The 17,955-nt window shown below is 50.0% G+C and overlaps 1 protein-coding gene across 1 annotated transcript; it reads left to right on the top strand.

Moving 5' to 3' along the window:
• Positions 1–5,716: 5,716 nt before the first annotated feature.
• LOC115313393 lies at positions 5,717–13,421 on the top strand. Its single transcript, XM_042292204.1, has 2 exons — positions 5,717–6,937; positions 13,296–13,421. Exons 1-2 carry the CDS (start codon positions 5,717–5,719, stop codon positions 13,419–13,421), a joined length of 1,347 nt encoding a protein of 448 aa, XP_042148138.1.
• The last annotated feature ends 4,534 nt before the right edge of the window (positions 13,422–17,955 follow it).

Consider the following 17,955-nt stretch of genomic DNA (forward strand, 5'->3'; position numbering starts at 1 on the left):
TCCGTGATAGCTGTCATGTTCAAAATCAAACTGCCACCCACGATCACACACAGGTTGGACCCACTCCTGTACATTCCAGGGTCCCGAGAAATCAGTGTTGTGAGCTCCCAAAACTGTGGCATAATGACCACGCCCTAACCATGCTTGCAGGTCTAGCCGCAACATGCTTACCAACGCTAAAGCTACCAAACACGTTTCAATTACGTGGGGACACTCAAACTTCCCCACAGAGAATAAAAACCAAACACAAAAAATAGATATTTCGTAGAATATAATATACCGAGGGGCCAACCGAAGGCCAAAAGAACAATGAATCAGGGGGGCCGTGACATAAATGTAGACTAAAAGTGAAATAAAAACCTAGTAGCCTGGCTAGCTACCCCCCTAATCGTGGCCGTTTAGTCGTCCATCTCGTCGCCGTTAAAGACGTTCTGAGGACTGCCCTAAGCGGCGCGCAGTCAGTCGCTTCCGCGGCACTCGCCGATCCCGAGCCCAAGCCTGAAGTCTGCTGTTCAAGCGTGCGAGCCCCGGGCACCGACCGGTTTGGCTTCCTCCTCTCCCCTGTGCTCATTCCGCGCCTGCCGTTCCCGCAGCCCCTTGCGTCCAGACTCCCCCTTCTGTAGTAGCTCGACTCAACCTTCTTCCCGGGAGTCGCCCTGCGATGCACCGCCGTCTTGACCTTTGGCGACGACATGGCCGCAGTCCCGAAGTCGGCCGCGGTCCCGAAGTCAATGCCTCTCCGCAGTCGGAGCCTCCGTCTCAACGCCTGGATCGGAGGGATCACGACCCTTTCCGCCGTCACCTCGCCGTCGTCCAGGTTCTCACCGTGGCCGTCTGCGTCGTAACCCGGAGCCGATGCAGGGTCGGACCCGGAGCACTTCTCGACCGCCGACCCCGACCTGTCGATCCGCCTCTTCCGCGGCCGCTTCGTTCCAGCCTGGGACGGCCCTTGCATCCCCAGAGTTGCGGTGACCGGTGCGCCGGGGTTCCCTGGATCCCGGCGCTCGATGTCGCCAACCGGGTTCGTCCCCTCGTCGCCGCCGTCACCATCGCTCCCGCTCTCGCTTTCGCCTCCTTGTGTCACCGGATCACCGGCGGGTGCATCTGCCTCGTCCGCGTCAGCTCTCCTACTAACGGGCTTCACCTCGCGGCCGCCGCAGTCATCGCCGTATGCGTTCTCCTCGCGGTCTTCTTCCGGATTTTCAAGCTTCTGCCGCTCGTTCAAGATTTCAGGTAACCCGTCGTCGTCGTCCGTTTTCCCGGTGGGCTTCTGGTGCTCCTTGCCCGTCCGAACCGCCGGCTCGACCTCGATGTCGCCGCAGTCATCGCTGTCCGCGTCTATCTTCTCGGTGGGTTTGGAGTGTCCGTTGTTCGTTTTGACAACCGCATCGGATGCGCCGCCCGCTCCGACCCGGCCCTCGTCTTTCCTACCGCGGCGCGACTTCTCTTCTGCCTGCTTCAGATTAAATTGGGCGATCTCGAGCCTGGCTTTTAGAGCTGCAATTTTTAGCTCAAACGCGTTGTCGCCCTCACTCCCTTCGCCGCTGTCACCATCGCTCACGCTTTCGCAGCGGGCCTCGATGTTCACCTGTTCCAGGCATGTCGTCCACGGCAGCAGGAGACTTTCCCACTCCACTAGGTGTTGTTCGCCCGTCTTGACGACCGCCTCAGATTTTCCGTTCGCTCCAACCTGGCCCTCATCTTTCCCACTGCGGCGCCAATTCTCCTCGTCCTGATTAGCGTAAAATTTGGCTATCTTGAGTTTGAGTCTTAAAGATGCAATTTTTAGCTGGAGAGCGTTCTCTCTTTCACTCCATCCCCCTTTTAATACGTCGTCCAACATCGCCGGGCTCTAATCCCCGTTCTCGCTCATTATAACTCGAGCTCCTTTAGTCGTCGACCGCGACACCACTGACATGCAAAACCCGGAGGAAACAGAAATGAGTCCCACCTGTGTCAGTGCGCCGCTCCTGAGTCGATGACTCTCCGGTGTCGCTGGACGTCACCCACCGGAGTCGGTCCTGGGTTCGGGCCCGGCTGGTCCGCTCTTCGGGTCGCAACACCACGCAACCTCTCACGTAGACGATGCTGCGTCGTCGCTGCACTTTGGACCGCCGCACACGAAGCTTCTCGCGTAGATGTTGCTCCGTCCGCTCCTTCTCTTCGGGTCGAAACCCACGAGGCCTATCACAGGGATGTCGCCTCGTCCCCTTTGGGTCGAAACCCACAAGGCCTCTCACGAGGATGTCGCCTTGTTCTCTTCGGGTCGAAACCCACGAGGCCTCTCACAGGGATGTCGCCTCGTTCACTTCGGGTCAAAATCCGCCAAGACCGCTCACGGGGATGTCGTCCTGGTCACTTCGGGCCGGAGCCCACGAGGCTTCTCACGTGGATGTTGCCTCGTCCACCGTTGACGTCGGGTCGAAACCCCCAAGACCTCTCACGGGGATGTTGTCCTGGTCACTTCGGGCCGGAGCCCACGAGGCTTCTCACGTGGATGTTGCCTCGTCCACCGTTGAGGTCGGGTCGAAACCCCCAAGACCTCTCACGGGGATGTCGTCCTGGTCACTTCGGGCCGGAGCCCACGAGGCCTCTCACAGGGATGCTGCCTCGTCCGCCGTTGAGCCGAGGCTCACGTACTTGCCCGCAGGTCGCCGCCACGTCGTCTCACCGGAAATCGCGCCACCATCCTGTCGACTGCGCCAGTTAAAGTTGTTCCTGGTGGGTGTGAGGGAGGCAGGTTCCGCTTCGATGGTCTGGAGCGTGGTGGCACGAACGTCGCTGAGTGACGGGTCGACTCACTGCTTGAATAGAACTATGTGCATTTATTTACACTCTAGTTACAAGTCCCAACTTGAGAAACCATCCTGCCTCGTCTAAAGTCTCGACCCCCGTCCCCAATTTCTCTCCATCAAATCCAAAGTCCGAATCCCTCAAAATCCTCTCCGCGCTCTTTTTGTAGGTCCGTAGGGGCCTCCTTTCCCCTCAGGAACCGACCCTCTTCAAATTCCGCCACTCACACGTGGTACACTGTTCTCCAATGGTCGGCGAGCTGTCATCCTGGCGTCCCAACCGTCAAACCTAAATTCCTCGTAGAGTTGTTCTCTGCAATTTTCCCAGCCTGACTGGCGCCAACCGCTAAGTTATTGCATCGGGCAAAAAGCGACAATTTTATACAAAGCGGCAAAACCCTCTGCATACACGCACATTCGGCTATAAGCCACAAGCATCTTCCAGCGCGGGCTCTTTCGGTCCCGGTCCGAGCAGACCCCCGAAACCCGAGACGCTTCTTAACGACCGCGGTGGGGACCGCTCCCGCACCGCGGCCGCTCTGGCCCCGCCTACCCAAACGTAGAAAGCTAAAAAAACACAATGCCGACGCAACTCTGGAAAGATAAACTTTCCTAACCAAAAGAAAACACCTTAATTAATAAGCATGACTCCTAAATACTTAACTAACGGTCTGCAGGATTTCTTGGATTTCCTGAACTGCGAAGTAGAAAGCCGCGAAAGAATGCAACCAGTAGACGCAAAGAAAGAGCGGCAAACCGGCGAGCCTGCACGAGACGCAAAGAGAGATGGAAAGAGAGATTACAGGGAAAGACCTATCTCATCCGCAGCAGCCCTGAATGCCGTGACCCGCGGGGGCGACCCAAGATGCGTGTTTGGCGCCTCTAGTGATCACGACTTGGACGGGTGCGCTGCGCAGATGTCAGTCTCAGAGAAAAGGGAAATTCTGAAACGCGAACACAGATGCTTCCGCTGTGCAAAACATGGCCACAGATCTCGTGACTGCAAAACGTCAAAATGGCTAAAATGTGGACGATGCGCGGGGAGACACTTCACGAGCATGTGTGACCCCGACCTGATGAGCACCCGCGGTTCCACGAAAGAGGACTCGGCAGTGAGGGGTGTAAAAGAGACCCACGGACAACAGGTGTTCCAGTCTTCTCTGGGAGTGAGAGACCGTCGCTTTGGAGGAGAGAAGACGCAGGTGCTCCTTCCGACCGCTCAGGTATGGGCAGAGGGCCTGCAGAAGCGCATTTTCGTCAGACTCCTCCTCGACGGCGGCAGCCAGCGTACGTTCAACCAACGTGGCGCCTCCGAGAAGTTGCAGTTGAAGGGGCTGGGAGAGGAGGAGCTCCGGATCTTCACCTTCGGGGACAACACAGCAGCGAGACACATGAAGTGTCGACGGGTGGAGCTCTGGCTGAGAAGCCAGTACAACAGACAGGAAGTCCGCGTGGAGGCTCTGGAGGTTCCCTACATCTGCGCGGATATCATGACAGTTCCATCGGAATCTTCAGTGGCCCACATGATGAACGAGGTAATGAACATCGCCGACGCTTCGGGAGGTGCCCACACTGAGGATGGAATTAGCCTCTTAATTGGAGCCGACTACTACTGGGCCATCGTCACGGGATCCGTTAAGCGTCTGAGCCCTACATTGATGGCAGTAGACACGACCTTCGGATGGACCCTGCAAGGCTAGGCGGGAACAACCAGATCAACGGCGATATTTTCCTCAGCTGCAAACTTGATGAGGGTGATCGTGGCAGACGAAACAGACAAAGAAATATCCGCTCAACTCCGATCGTTCTGGGAACTCGAGCACCTCGGCATCAAAGATATCCAAGCCACGACATGCCACCAAGACGCCGTACTTCAGCACCACAAAGAAACCACCAAGTTCGAAGACGGTCGCTACCAAGTGGCGCTCCCGTTGAAGCCAGCGGCCGAGAAGCTAACAGACAACTTAGAATCGACGACGAGGCGTCTCCGATCGCAGACCAACCGTTTCCAAAAGAACGAGCAGTTGATAAACGAATACGATGCCTGCATCCGAGACTACGTAGCGAAGGGCTACGCCGAACCAGTCGAAGAAAGCAACCCGCCAAGGGGCCCGGTTTACTACATGTCCCACCAAGCAGTCGTACGGCACGAAAGGCAGAAAACTAAGATGAGAGTGGTATTCGATGCATCGTCCAGCCTGGCAGGTCGGCTCTCGGTAAACGACGTTCTAGACAGCGGACCCAATTTGAACCCAGAATTAATCGACCTGCTGCTTAGGTTCCGTGCTCACAACATCGCCGCGGTCGCCGACATTGAAAAGGCGTTTTTTCAGGTGTCACTAACGAAAGAGGATCGAGATGCCGTGCGCTTTCTCTGGTATGAGAAAATTCCAAAGAACGGAGAAGAACGCCCGTCAATCATAGCATACAGGATGACGCGCATACCATTCGGCGTCACGTCCAGCCCATTTTTTTTGGCCGCGACATTGAAACACCACCTGGAGAGCGTACAGGAGCAGTACCCGACGACGGCGGCGATATTGAGAAACAACCTGTACGTGGATGACCTGGTCACCGGAGCAGATAGCCTGCATGAGGTGAGAATTCTCTGCGAAGAAGTGACTGAAGTGCCGGATAAGGCTGGAGTGAAGCTTCACAAGTGAATGTGAAACAACCTCGAGCTGACAGAAACGCTGCGGGGGAACGAAACCAAACGGGTCTACGCCGACCTCGGCCGCACGACAGCTGGAAAGGTCCTAGGAGTCGGTTGGACTCCGGAAACAGACAGCTTCGAGTACCGGATAGCCTCTCTGATCGATTTCATCTTCTCAAGAGCTGAGAGCAAGAGGTTCGTGCTTCAGGTGTCGGCAAGGATCTTTGGCCCCTTTGGATTTCTCGCGCCCATCACAACAAGTGTTAGGATCATGTTTCAAAGGCTGTGGGAGCTCGGGGCAGACTGGGACGACCCCTTACCTGAGGCCCTGAGAGCCGAATGGGACAACTGGTGCAGAGAGCTTCCCACAATCGGAAAACTGTCTGTCCCAAGGACGATCATGGCAAACTTCAGAAGCAACAAGACCAACAAGACGCTGCATGTCTTCTGCGATGCAAGCCCCAAGGCATACGGCGCCGTTGCGTACGCCGCCACAAAGACTGCAGCACGAGAGGTGCACGTGGTTTTGATTATGGCCAAGTCAAGAGTGGCACCCCTGAAGCGCCTCTCCCTGCCGAGACTGGGGTTGATGGGAGCACTGATTGAGGCGCGGTTGAAATGCTACCTCACAAAGACGTTACGGCTGAAGGACATACCCGCCTGCCTCTGGACGGACTCAACGGTGGCGGTGCATTGGATCAAGGGGTCGGCAGACAAATGGAAGCCGTTTGTGGCAAATCGAGTGGAAGAGGTGCAGCGGCTGACCGACACACAGGAGTGGAATCACTGCCCTGGGGTCGAGAATCCAGCGGATCTCCTAACCCGAGGCGTTCTACCCTCAAAACTGGTAGAGACCGCGCTCTGGTGGAACGGACCCAAGTGGCTACAAAATCCGGAGTCGGTTTGGCCTACCATTAACGAGCAAACGCCCAGGGCCACCGAATATCAAGAGGGGAAAAAACTAATGGCAGTAATGTTGGTGGCGGCACCTCCCACGACACCTCTCTTGCAACTGGAGGAACACAGCCGGCTAATCAAAGTGCTACGATTCACTGCTTGGATCCGGCGCTGTGTGCACAACTGCAAAAACAGGGAGGCAAGAAGGGAAGGCCAGTTAACAGCCGAGGAGTTGACAGACGCTGAACGATATTGGTTGGCCTGCACACAGAAAGAGGCGTATGGAGACGATATCACAGCACTGCGCGCCGGAAAGGAACTGAAAGAAAACTCCGCCGTTTCACGCTTCGGGCCGTACCTCGATGACGACGGTCTCCTTAGGGTGGGAGGAAGACTGCAATCCAGTGACATCAATGACGAGACGAAGCATCCTGTTATTCGTCCCTCCGACCACGCATTCACCGCCCTTCGCATATCAAGGGAACATATTCGACTGTTGCACGCAGGAGTCCCAGACACGCTGGCACAGCTGAGGGAGGTGTACTGGATTGTCAAAGGACGGCAAGCCGTGACGAAAACGGTTCACCGGTGCTTGGTTTGCCGCAAACAAAGTTGCAGGCCCGCAACGGAACCTGTGGCTCCTCTGCCAGCAGAGAGGGTAAAAAGGAGTGAGCCCTTCACTATCACAGGTGTGGACTTCGCAGGATTCCTGTTCAGCAGAGAGGTTAACGGCTCTGGGAAGACTTACATAGCCCTGTTCACCTGCGCCGTCACCCGTGCTGTTCATCTTGAATTGGTGAGCGACCTCTCCGCTGCTGCGTTCCTGTTAGCATTTCAGCGGTTCGTTGCACGCAGGGGAATCAGCGTCGTGGTGCACTCCGATAATGCGCTGACATTCAAGCGAGCGGAGAAGGATCTCAAGGAGATGTTCCACGCTATGAAATCGCCCGAGGTGCAGTCGTATTTCGCGAACCATGGCATTCGTTGGAAGTACATCGTCGATAGAGCAGCGTGGTGGGGAGGATTTTGGGAGCGTCTCATTCGATCAGTGAAGGTGTGCTTGCGCAAAGTGCTGAGTCGCATCAGATTGATCTTCGAGGAACTCTTTACCGTCCTCGCCGAGATAGAGGCCGGGCTCAACTCGCGGCTATTGACTGTCCTGTACCCAGAGGCAGGTGAGCCAGAGCCACTATCATTTGCTGACTTCCTCGTGGGGCGAAAGCTCACGTGTCTTCCGCCGCATCGCCTATCAGCAGAGACCCCTACAGGTGCAGCGAGTCGGACCAGGCTGGTGCGGCGTTGGAGGTACCGCAGCGCCATTGTGGAGGGGTTCTGGCGAAGGTGGCGCCGTGAAGATTTGTTGGAGCTGAGAGCGGCACACCTCGTCAGACCCACCCCCTCAAGCGGCCTCAACGTGGGTGACATGTGCCTGCTGAACGAGGACAGTCTCCCGCGACACATGTTGGAAACCTGCCGTGTTAAAGAGACGTTCAGTGCGAGAGATGGCAGGGTGCGGTCCTGCAGACTTGTGCTACCCGGGGGAGGCGAACTCAGGCGACCGATTCAGCTGTTATACCCCCTAGAAGTTGGTAACGATGAGCTACCGCAATAGCTCATCCGGGGGAGATTGTTGCATTTTGTGTGTGTGTTGCTTTCAGAGTCTGCATCCGCATCGTTCCGTCTCCTGCTTGTGTTTTTCGGAACAACGGTCTCCCCTTGAGTGCTCCGCAAATTTATGACCCAGAGGGAGCATTCCACCAAGCCACCCGCAAACGCGAACGGGCAGGCGACCACTGACCCCTGTGTGAACAGCGTTGCAGCTGCGCCTCGGAGGGGCGGCTTCTGGTCACTCGACACCGTGTACCCTCTTTCCCCTTCCCTCGCGTCTTTCTTCCCTTGACGTTGTTCTGAAATAAACAGTTCTTCTTGAGAGTTGAAAAGGTTCGCTTCGTGTCTGTCTCTCTGGAATAGCGGCTGGCTGATTCCGAACCACCGTGTAATGAAGTTAGCCGGCATTTAGTAATATCTCTTTACTACAATACAATAACTTCTGCACCTGCAAAACATGAATCTTTGTTGCTGCGTGCCGGACAGCCTTAACCACAGTTAAGGCTGTCCGTGTGACGGGTATAAGTCATGACGGTAATAAAACTGAGTATGTATCATTTCTGTTCTAATTTTTGCATAGGATGTGTCATGAGGCTGGCCTTAAGCAATTCCTGTAATAAGCCTCGCTTATGGACGCGCACAAACAAAAATTCCAACGGTATGAAGAAGCACTGGACCAGCTTGGATTTGAACCTGCGACCCTCAGTTTGTAAACCAATGTACTAAAACTATCAGAGACCACAAGAAATGTATGCTTCGTTTGCTTTATATGCTTTATATACAATCTCGAAAGAGATTAACAGTATTGGTAGAAAAGGAGAAAGGGTTCCATCATGTCCGCTTTGCTTAGGGTAGTCTCATCTTTTGTAGTACCAGATGCCTACAGCATGGACTGACTGAAAAACACAGACAAAATAGCAGGTAACATACAGCCATCATTGGGCAGGTGCATGTACAAGCTCGAGCCGGGGAACACTCTTTCACGTGCATACAGAAGGAAAAGAAGCGTTGTGAAACAAAACGGCTTAATATCGCCATGCGAGGCTCTCTTTCACACCCTCCAGTGCTGCGCATGATAAATTCCGTGTTACCGCTGCCTTTGCCTCAGGAGCCTTTTTAGTATAGCACAATTAATTTCTTTTGAATATTAATTTTCAAGGTGTTGCCTGGCCCATACATATCTTCTGAGATGCAAGTTTGTATTTTTTTTCAATAGGCATCTTCAGTGGCACTTGTTTCGTCATAACAGAGCGTCGAAAGATGTGCAATGATGCTGTGCCCTTCTTGGAGGCAGTATGTGCTGAATTCGCCACATTTAATGTGCTGAACCTCTCCTACCCAAAGGAAGCTTCGACGACCCTCGAGCTAATTCAGTGGTGAAAAAATCATTTGGCAATACCTGAGTATACAGAGAGGTAAGACAATGACACACTTGGTATCACCTTTCATTACTAATTACTTTACCTGAAAAGTAAGGTAATTGTTTTCAAAATGTGGAGGAGGTAAAGGGGAAAATGACGAAGGCACTGAATGCGTAATGTAGATGGTTGAGCGTGCTGGCTAATAATTTACGATAATGAATGAGGGACATTTAAGACAAGCAGACAAGCCTGTCCTGTCTGTTTTCCTTAAATGTCCCTATTTCCTTATCGTAAAGCACTGAATGCTTCCGCTATGCAAGAGTTCGATAACTGTTTTGAACAATGAAAAAAAAATCAGCGGGAAAATTTGTTGCATCTCAGGGAGAGTACTTTGAGGGTAAATTAATTTTAGAAATGTGTAAAGGAATATAAGAATTAAAAAACTTCTTTGCTTTTGGGGGTTTCCCTTCTTATATCTACAGGGCAGAGTCTAACAGACCATATGTCGTGCCTTCCTAACCAAATCTTCCAAATCAACCCAGAGAAGGGCTCAAGGAGCACGGGAGCAAAGAAGCGGACAGCTGTCAATCCCAAGATTTTGAAGCTGCTGAAGAGCTCAAAGTAGAGCCTGCAACACTGAATTTTTTTAAATAAAGGAAAAGTGACATTTCTGCAGATTTATTATTTCTTGGAGGGTAAGGCTAATCTGATGTGTCTAATATATTTTTCTGTCATATGGTATGGTATATAAGAAATACACTATTGGTCAAATGAATGTTTTTACCTTAGTCGGTGTTGACAGTTGACACAATGGATACAACAGCACACAGCGGATGGAAATCCAGAATGTTGGGGATGCTGCACATGTCAAGCAAGGCAGTAGCTTCTGACTCCTAATAGCTCAGGAACTTGCCTCATTTGAATCACAGGTCACAAGCAAGGGCCCTGTACACAAATTTCTGAAATAGCTTTTGTCCTGATATGTCCAAACATCACAATGACTATCTCAAAAATAATTTAAGCCATTTCTTTTATTTTTTTATAGTAAATGTTTTTCAGGGGCGTTTTACGGCACACGTCACCTTATCCCTGGCAGTTTTCTGCACCCATGCTTATACACTGCAACATTGCTTTGCATAGCAAGTTTTTTTTTGCAAATATGAAACTCTACATTGTTTATATTTTCATTCTGGCATTTATGTTAATGTAAATATTTACTTTCCAGGAGGTTTGCGTCGAATCGTAAAACATCAAGCAATATTTTATAGTCAAATGTTTGGAGAAATGCTTCCCGTTTGTGATATTTTGGATCAAAGGTATAGTTGGCAGAACTGGTTTGACTTACGGTAAGTGATTGCTTCAGTTCTAATATATTTATCAGGTTTGTGAGAGTAGGCCTCTCTGACATACCCGTGAGTGCCAGCTCAATTTTCTCTCGGTGGGGGCAAACCAATATTATTTTTGGGAGGAGGGAGGGGAAAGGGGGTGACATTTTCATAGCTGCTTGTTTAATATTCTTACTCCAACTAAGTGCAGCATGTCGCCCACAAATTGTTTCAGGCTATCCACAGATTCTTAGTACATCTCGATTTCAAATTGATCCATGGATTGCGCATTGCCGATGATCTGCAAGCTGAGTCACTACCCACAAACATGAGTGCCAATAGGTAAATCTAAACATTTACCCAGAATCCTTGAGAGAACTGAAGGAAGACAAAGTCAACTATAGCCAGTTGTATAAGGAGAGTGACTCATAGCCTTTTGTACCCTTAGCGGCCATGTTTGTGTGTGGTTACTCACATTCAAAGGCAGTATGACATTATGTGAATACACTCTATTGTATTTCCTACCTCGTCAACTTTCACGTGCAAGAGTTCATGGTAGAGTCCTTTACAACGTTTAATTATTTCTGGAATATATGCTTATGCTAACTTTCCCTTGTACACAAAACGAACAGTTTGGAATACCTGCAAAGAGTTCAATGTGCCAATTAAGCGAAATTAGCTGGTCATTCAGTGATACATGAGTGGAAAATAACTCATTTTTAGCAGAGCATCAAAAGTAAGATCTGCATTGCGAGTATGATGCACCACATATTCTGTGAGGCTTTTGAATAAAATGTTAACAATTACCATAAAAAGGCTGTGAAACATAAATGTGTCGGGAGTCAGTCGGACGCATCACGAGCGCGCTGCGTGCTCATTGTCGTCCTCTGAACAAGAAGTCTGGACTGCTAGCTCGGGCGATCTACGGGCATTTTTCCACTTGGGCAACTTCAGCTCCACATTCAAAAGTAGTACCTATATGTCAAAATGACTTGCCAGCCACCTAATTCTCGGGGAAGTCTGAAACCACCGACCTGCAGCAAAACTATATCCTTGGCATGCAATTCCAAACGACGAAGAAGAGGTTCTTGTTCCACGTTTTTCTTTTATGTCATGGGCCTGCACTCTTTATGTGTAGAAAATCGGTATAAATAAGACATTGCATGCGCATCTTTAGAAGGGCAGTCACTTAGGAAATTGTATACCACTTATTGGTCTATACAAAACATAGCCTTTTCTTCACTGTCATGCATAAAGAGGTGCACCATCCGTGGTTGCGGAAGCTGAGACGCCAATAAACAAAGAATCAACAGGCTCGAGACCCACTCCTCTTGGTCTGTTCGGCATAAGGTGTCAGTTTCACAGATGCCGTACTTCCTTCCTTCCTTCAATGAGCTTAGTAGAGAGTTAGAGGCCGCGTCCCTGCTGGCTGTTGATCCCAATTTTCTGTGACCACCAGCCAGGAAAGGGTATAGAAAACAGGAGAGAGTCGCATCTTTGCCCGAGACCGTCATTAATTGGTATTCACGTGATCATGGTCAGTGGGGTCCAATCTACCATGTGATCACACTAGAAATAGTCACCATTGGTGGCCATATAGTCCCGTGACCAGTACCTATTGTCCCCGAGCACGCACAGCATGCGTTTGAGTGACGTCAACACATTTCGTGCATTTCCGGTCTTTGTCAGCATGGTCAAGCTGGCCTAAACTTTTGCTTCTGTGCGAACACCACCATGCTGAATCTCAGAAAGCGCCTGTAAGCCATTGTTTTTATATTTTCATTCTTGGTAAATAATATCATGAGTTCTGAGAAGAAGGAATTGCGTGATGTTTTTTTTTGTGTGTTTTCGGTTTTGTCACAGCAGATATCATCTCCTCTCTGATAGTCCTTTGCACCGATGCATGTACTGAAAGGCTGCCTCACATAACTATAGTGTTGGTTGCAATTTATGCAACTCTACTACCCTTCCTACACGGGCAGCCTTAACCTCATTTAAGCCAACCGCAGTCACGCTTAACCGCAGTTATTCGCAGTTACACAACTAACCAGGCTGCAGTTAGCGCGATAACCATGGCTAACGCAGACTGAGCTTGGCGGGTTCGCTTCGAGCTTGCTAACCGCGTTCAACATGGCGCCGTCCACCACTTCGCCACGTCCGCAAATTGTGGCTACGTACTCACTGTTTAGAATGCTGGGGGAGTCGTGTAGAAACAATCGTAGCAGCAAATATTCTTTGGGGAGTCATACCTAGGGGTTGAAGCTGCCTTTATAGCAATCGCAGCACGTCTCGGAACAAAGAGAATTCTATTTTTTGTTATTGTTTTGTTTTTGGGAGTTAGTGCTGCCAATGGCAGTGAGGCTTCTACGTTAGATATTTAATAAAAATTAGTTGAAAGCGGTTGAAGACGCCTATGAACAATAAAATATGCCTTGATAATTAATCTGCTTCAGTATTCATTGTGATTACCTAACCCTACACTTGGTTTTGTTTTCGTGTCAGCTTGGAGTTAGGGAGCCATGTAATAGCATCTCGGTTCAGTTTAAAAGCCACGCACCATGGTTAGCTTAAGTGAGGTTAAGGCTGCCTGTGTAACGTGGATATAACTTGTTTATATTGGTGTACTGGCATTTAAATTTATGTATTTATTAATTTTCAGGATGCTGAATTCTGGTCACAAAACTTCAAACAATGTTCTATAGTGAAATGTCTGGAGAAAGGCATGCAGCTCGTGATATTTTGGATCAGAAAAAAAGTTGGCAGCACCGGAGTTTTTTTACTCTAAGTCATTGCTTGACTTCTAGTACGGTGGTTTTCAAATGGGGGTCTCCATACACCCTGGTTGTTAGTCAAGCTAAGCAATGAAACTTTTTGCTCTTATAGATGCAACAAATGTCACACTTTGTGCGATGTTTCTTAATATCACAATATGATAAAGTAAATCGATTAAATGATAGAATTGGACGGTTGGTTCGGATAGAGGTCTACTTTTTTAGCACTGGTTTCTGAAGTTAGGGCTCGATCTATGATCCTGAGAAAAACAAAATTGCACTCCATCTGGCTGACTGTGAGGAAGCGCTTCCCCCTGGCCTCCGCTTCTCCGCAAACACCAGTTCAATGCGGAAAAGCTGTGCGCCATAGCACTGGTGCAAAACAGTAAGCTTGATGTGACTTCTCATTGCAAGCACCACAGATTGGAGAGGCATGTGGTTGGTTCTGAAAGCTCAGAGGCTGATGTTACCAGCACGATCGATAAATTATTTCTATCTAGGGTGAGTGAGCGCTCTGTGAAATACATTTTTCTCTTTGAAGGCTGGGCCTGCCTGAAACATCTGCTTCATTTGTGCTCAGTTATTTTAATTAGGGGCCTACTCATATATTTTGTGTTCCAGCAAATATGGTAGGGTTATTTTTTATTTACCATTGTAGTCTCCCCACTCTTCTTTCTCATGGTGGGGTCCCCGTCACTTTTACCAGACCAGAAGAGTTGCCCCCCTGCCATGAGTGTTTTAGAACCACTCTTCTGATAGATTTATCCTGTTTGTGGGAGTATGGATGTGCCTGATGAATGGGCTTCATGCTTTGTATGCATGGGAACCTTAGTTTGTATGCATATGAATCTTAGATGTGCAGTGCTCCTACTCTATATGCGCTCTTCTTATTTTCTGCATGCGTGTCGTTAACTAGTGTAAGGGCCAGAAGACCAGCCAAGCTGCGCGCTGCAGCTTTCTTCCTTGGGGCTCCATCATATTCGATAAAACAATTAATTTGTAATAATAATATTATTATTATACTTCAGTTTGCACCTATTTCTCCCCTTTTTTTCTTGTGTAGCTGGGCGTGATGGACGAAATCCGACACAAAAATGTGAGAACAGAGGCAAAACGGCATAGGGCATCCATTTCGACTGAAACCTTTGAGGACCCTCAATAAAGCAGTCCAAGGTGACTAAGCTTTTTTTATTTTCCTACCACTTCTTCGGATGAAATATATGCCTTATCTGAGTAACACAATATAAGACACCCAAAAACATTTTTAAATAGGAATGTACTTGATGTTTCTTTACAAAAGGCATATTTGTGTTCATCCCCTTAAAGACGGTTCTGTGTATACACGTTTGCAAGTACGGCCCCTGGGCGCCGCCATCCTGCCTGCTGGGGTGCACATTGGATGCACCATAATTTGATTACAATACCTTGCTAAGGCGTTGTAATCAGACTATGGTGCACCCCGAAGCGCACCCCTGCTAGCGAGATGGCGGCACCCAGGGGCCACGCTTGCCATTATTTAAGGACTCTTTCCGTTATGCCTTTACGGAAAATCTAGATTCTCCAATTAAAGAGCACATTCCGTTCTAAACTTTACAAAAAATTCTGTAAATTTTAGAACGTAAAGATGTCCCTATTTTAGCGGACACCTCACTAAATTGTATTGCGGATGAATTCCTTTCACTAAATTGTATTACGGATGAATTCTCTGGCAGCACCTTTCACCAGAGAATGTCTCCGTAAAAGGGAGCTGAATTTTTACAGTGTAGAGCGCGATCACAAGGAACAGCTACGGAGGGTGGTGGCAAACGAGAAAGACATCGCGATAGACACTCCCATTAGGCCACGAGTCCAATTGGTACCGTTGATATCCGAGCATAACAAATTCCGAGGGAGGGTGGATTGGGGCGCGGATATTACGGTGATCAGGCGGAGTGTGATCCAGGGTGAAAGCCGTGAAACTTCAGGAACCATAGTTCTCCGCCGAGCTTTCGGTCAGTCAATAACAGCTGACTTGATGTACGTGCCGCTGCGGGCCGACTATGACGAGTTCGAAACCGGACCACAGGTTATATATATACTCGTGCACGGTAACAGAGGAGCTGGATGAGGAAATTGAGGCGCTCATAGCACCCGACGCGCACGATGAACTCCTCAGAGAGAAAGTCGAGTTTGAAGCTGAAGCCGGCGACCTGGGCCCCGACCTGCCCGAGGGGCACGGGGACGAGCAGGTAGACTTTGAGGAGAACGAGATTCGGGCCGAGGTGCAGTTCGTGACGAGTCCGGCTGATGCAAGAGGGAATACAAGCGTAACAGAATTCCGCAGAGAGCAGCTCCAGGATGAATCACTCAGGGATGCCTGGAAGGAGGCTGAGAACGGGACACACGGCATGGTTGTGCTCGAGGGGCTTCTGTATCACAAGGATGTCGTTGATAGCCGACCTTGTGAGCAGGTGGTCTTGCCGGCGTCCAGGCGCGTAAATGTGCTTGAGCTGGCGCCCCGTGGGAGGGCACTTTTCGCAGAAGAAAACCAAGAAGAGAATGAAGGGCGCGTTCTTTTGGCCAACGATGGCTCAAGATGTGTAGAAACACTGCCAGTCGTGTCATGCGTGCCAAGTACAGTCGAGGGCAAACGTACTGGATAGAGTGCCGATCACATCGCTCTCGCGACGTGAGCTACCATTTCAAACAATCTTCATAGATTGCATCGGGCCGCTTGACCCTCCTTCGGGAAGGGGTCACCGGTACGCGCTTTGCATAGTCGACCTGCGTACAAGGTGGGCCGAGGTGGTCTGTCGGAGATCATTGACGGCGCAAGCCACGTGTAACGGATTGGTGGGTGTGTTCGCCAGATTCGGAACGCCCCAACTAACCTGCTCGGATCAGGCCACAACTTTGTGGCCAAATTGACGTGACTGCTAACAGAGCGGCTGAGAATGGAGATGCGGTTCTCGGCTCCAGATCACCGCCAGAGCAACGGTCTAGTTGAGAGGTGGAATGGGACTTTCAAGGCCATGCTGCGTCATGTAATTCAGGATCACAGAGGGCAATGGGACAAGTACGTTCTATGTCTACTGTGGGCGTGTCATGAGGTACCCAATGAAACGACAGGCGTGCCACCGTTCAAAATGATGTTCAGCAGGAGTCCAAGTGGTCCACTCATTTTATTGAGATAAGCACTGGACAGAAAAATGAGCGGCTCCGGTGAGACTTAACTCGTCCAATGGGTCGTATCTTCTGCAGCTTAGAGACATGATGAAAAAATCCGCTAATCTGGCGCAGGATAATGCTGGGGTAAACCAGCAGGCTTACGCGGCACGGAGCGACTAGCGAGCCAGGGACAAGTACTTCGCGGTAGGAGACATAGCGCTGATCCTAGAGAAGGACTCTAGCGGCAAGTTAAAGGGAAAGTGGATTGGTCCGGTAAAGATCAAACAGCGGGTAAGAGAGCTCAGTTATGTTGTGAAGCTGTCGGACGGAAGGGAGAAACTTGTACACGCGAACACACTAAGGCGTTACTACGTTAGGATGAATGCAGTGGGTGTTGTTTAGGCTTGGAGTTGCGACCTAGAGACGGCGGGCCTTGAAGTATAGTTCCGGGTTTACATGACGTTCAGGGGAATGATCTCTGGGGCCTGCCATATGAGTTTTGCTAACCCTATAATATTATGTGCTAGTGCTAATGCATGGTGCTTATTGTGTTTGTGTTTCCCTGTGCTTGCTTTAACTACGAATGTACGGGAGGGGTAGAAATTTATTGTGTAATAGGGGAAGGTTGGAGTTTGCCCCCGTTCCAGGCTGCACGGCGAATACCTCGCGTCTAAGTCCTTATCCGAATCTCAAGCACAAGGGTTGGAAATATGGCTAGTCGGCGAGAAGCACCACCGGGTCGGAACGGCACGGCGGGGGGTGCGGAGCGACCCAGCGAGGTGACAAGTGGTGCTGACCAGATCCTCGGGAAAGTGGGGACGATTCTTGAAATTTTGGGGACGCGCGAGGGAAAGAGAAATACATTCTACGCTGAGCATCGGAGGGGGCGAGACGCCACCAGGACTCCGAGAGGTCTCGCGGGCCTCCTAAGATCTGTAAACCAGTCCGTAACTATTTATGTGAATAAACCACATATATCTATTCGTATCCTTCACCCGGGTGTCGCTCTGCCACTACATCTTCGTTGGCCAAGGCGGAATTGGGTTGGCATAATCACATCGGCGGCAACCCATCAAAGAACGTCAACCTCTCTTAACGACACAAGAAGAGAGAGAGAGAAAGGTTATTATATATATATTTTTTTATTTCTCTTCTTCAAATTGCAGATCTCAGGACTTTTCGAACAAACAAACTTAAGATGAAAACTATCTCAAAATTTTTGAGTTAGCCTTGTTTAATTTGAGCCAGAAAACTTACTTATTGTTGTTGTTCGTATTTTTTTTTTGTGACAAACTAGTGGCACGTAGAAAAACCCATAATCGCGAAGCGTATGCCATTTAGCAAAACCACATTTTGTAGCCTCTTTCAGGTGTGTTCACCCCATACGACCCGCAAAGCAGA

This window comes from Ixodes scapularis, unplaced genomic scaffold, assembly GCF_016920785.2.
Source record: "Ixodes scapularis isolate PalLabHiFi unplaced genomic scaffold, ASM1692078v2 PGA_scaffold0__279_contigs__length_252992795, whole genome shotgun sequence".
NCBI classification, from domain to species: domain Eukaryota; kingdom Metazoa; phylum Arthropoda; class Arachnida; order Ixodida; family Ixodidae; genus Ixodes; species Ixodes scapularis.

Bases quoted from the DNA above. Each gene is read 5' to 3' on its own strand.
- LOC115313393 (XM_042292204.1), top strand. From the start codon at position 5,717: ATGTTTCAAAGGCTGTGGGAGCTCGGGGCAGACTGGGACGACCCCTTA. The intron at 6,938-13,295 runs GTTTGCCGCAAA...ATTAATTTTCAG, and splicing joins AAACGGTTCACCGGTGCTTG to GATGCTGAATTCTGGTCACA.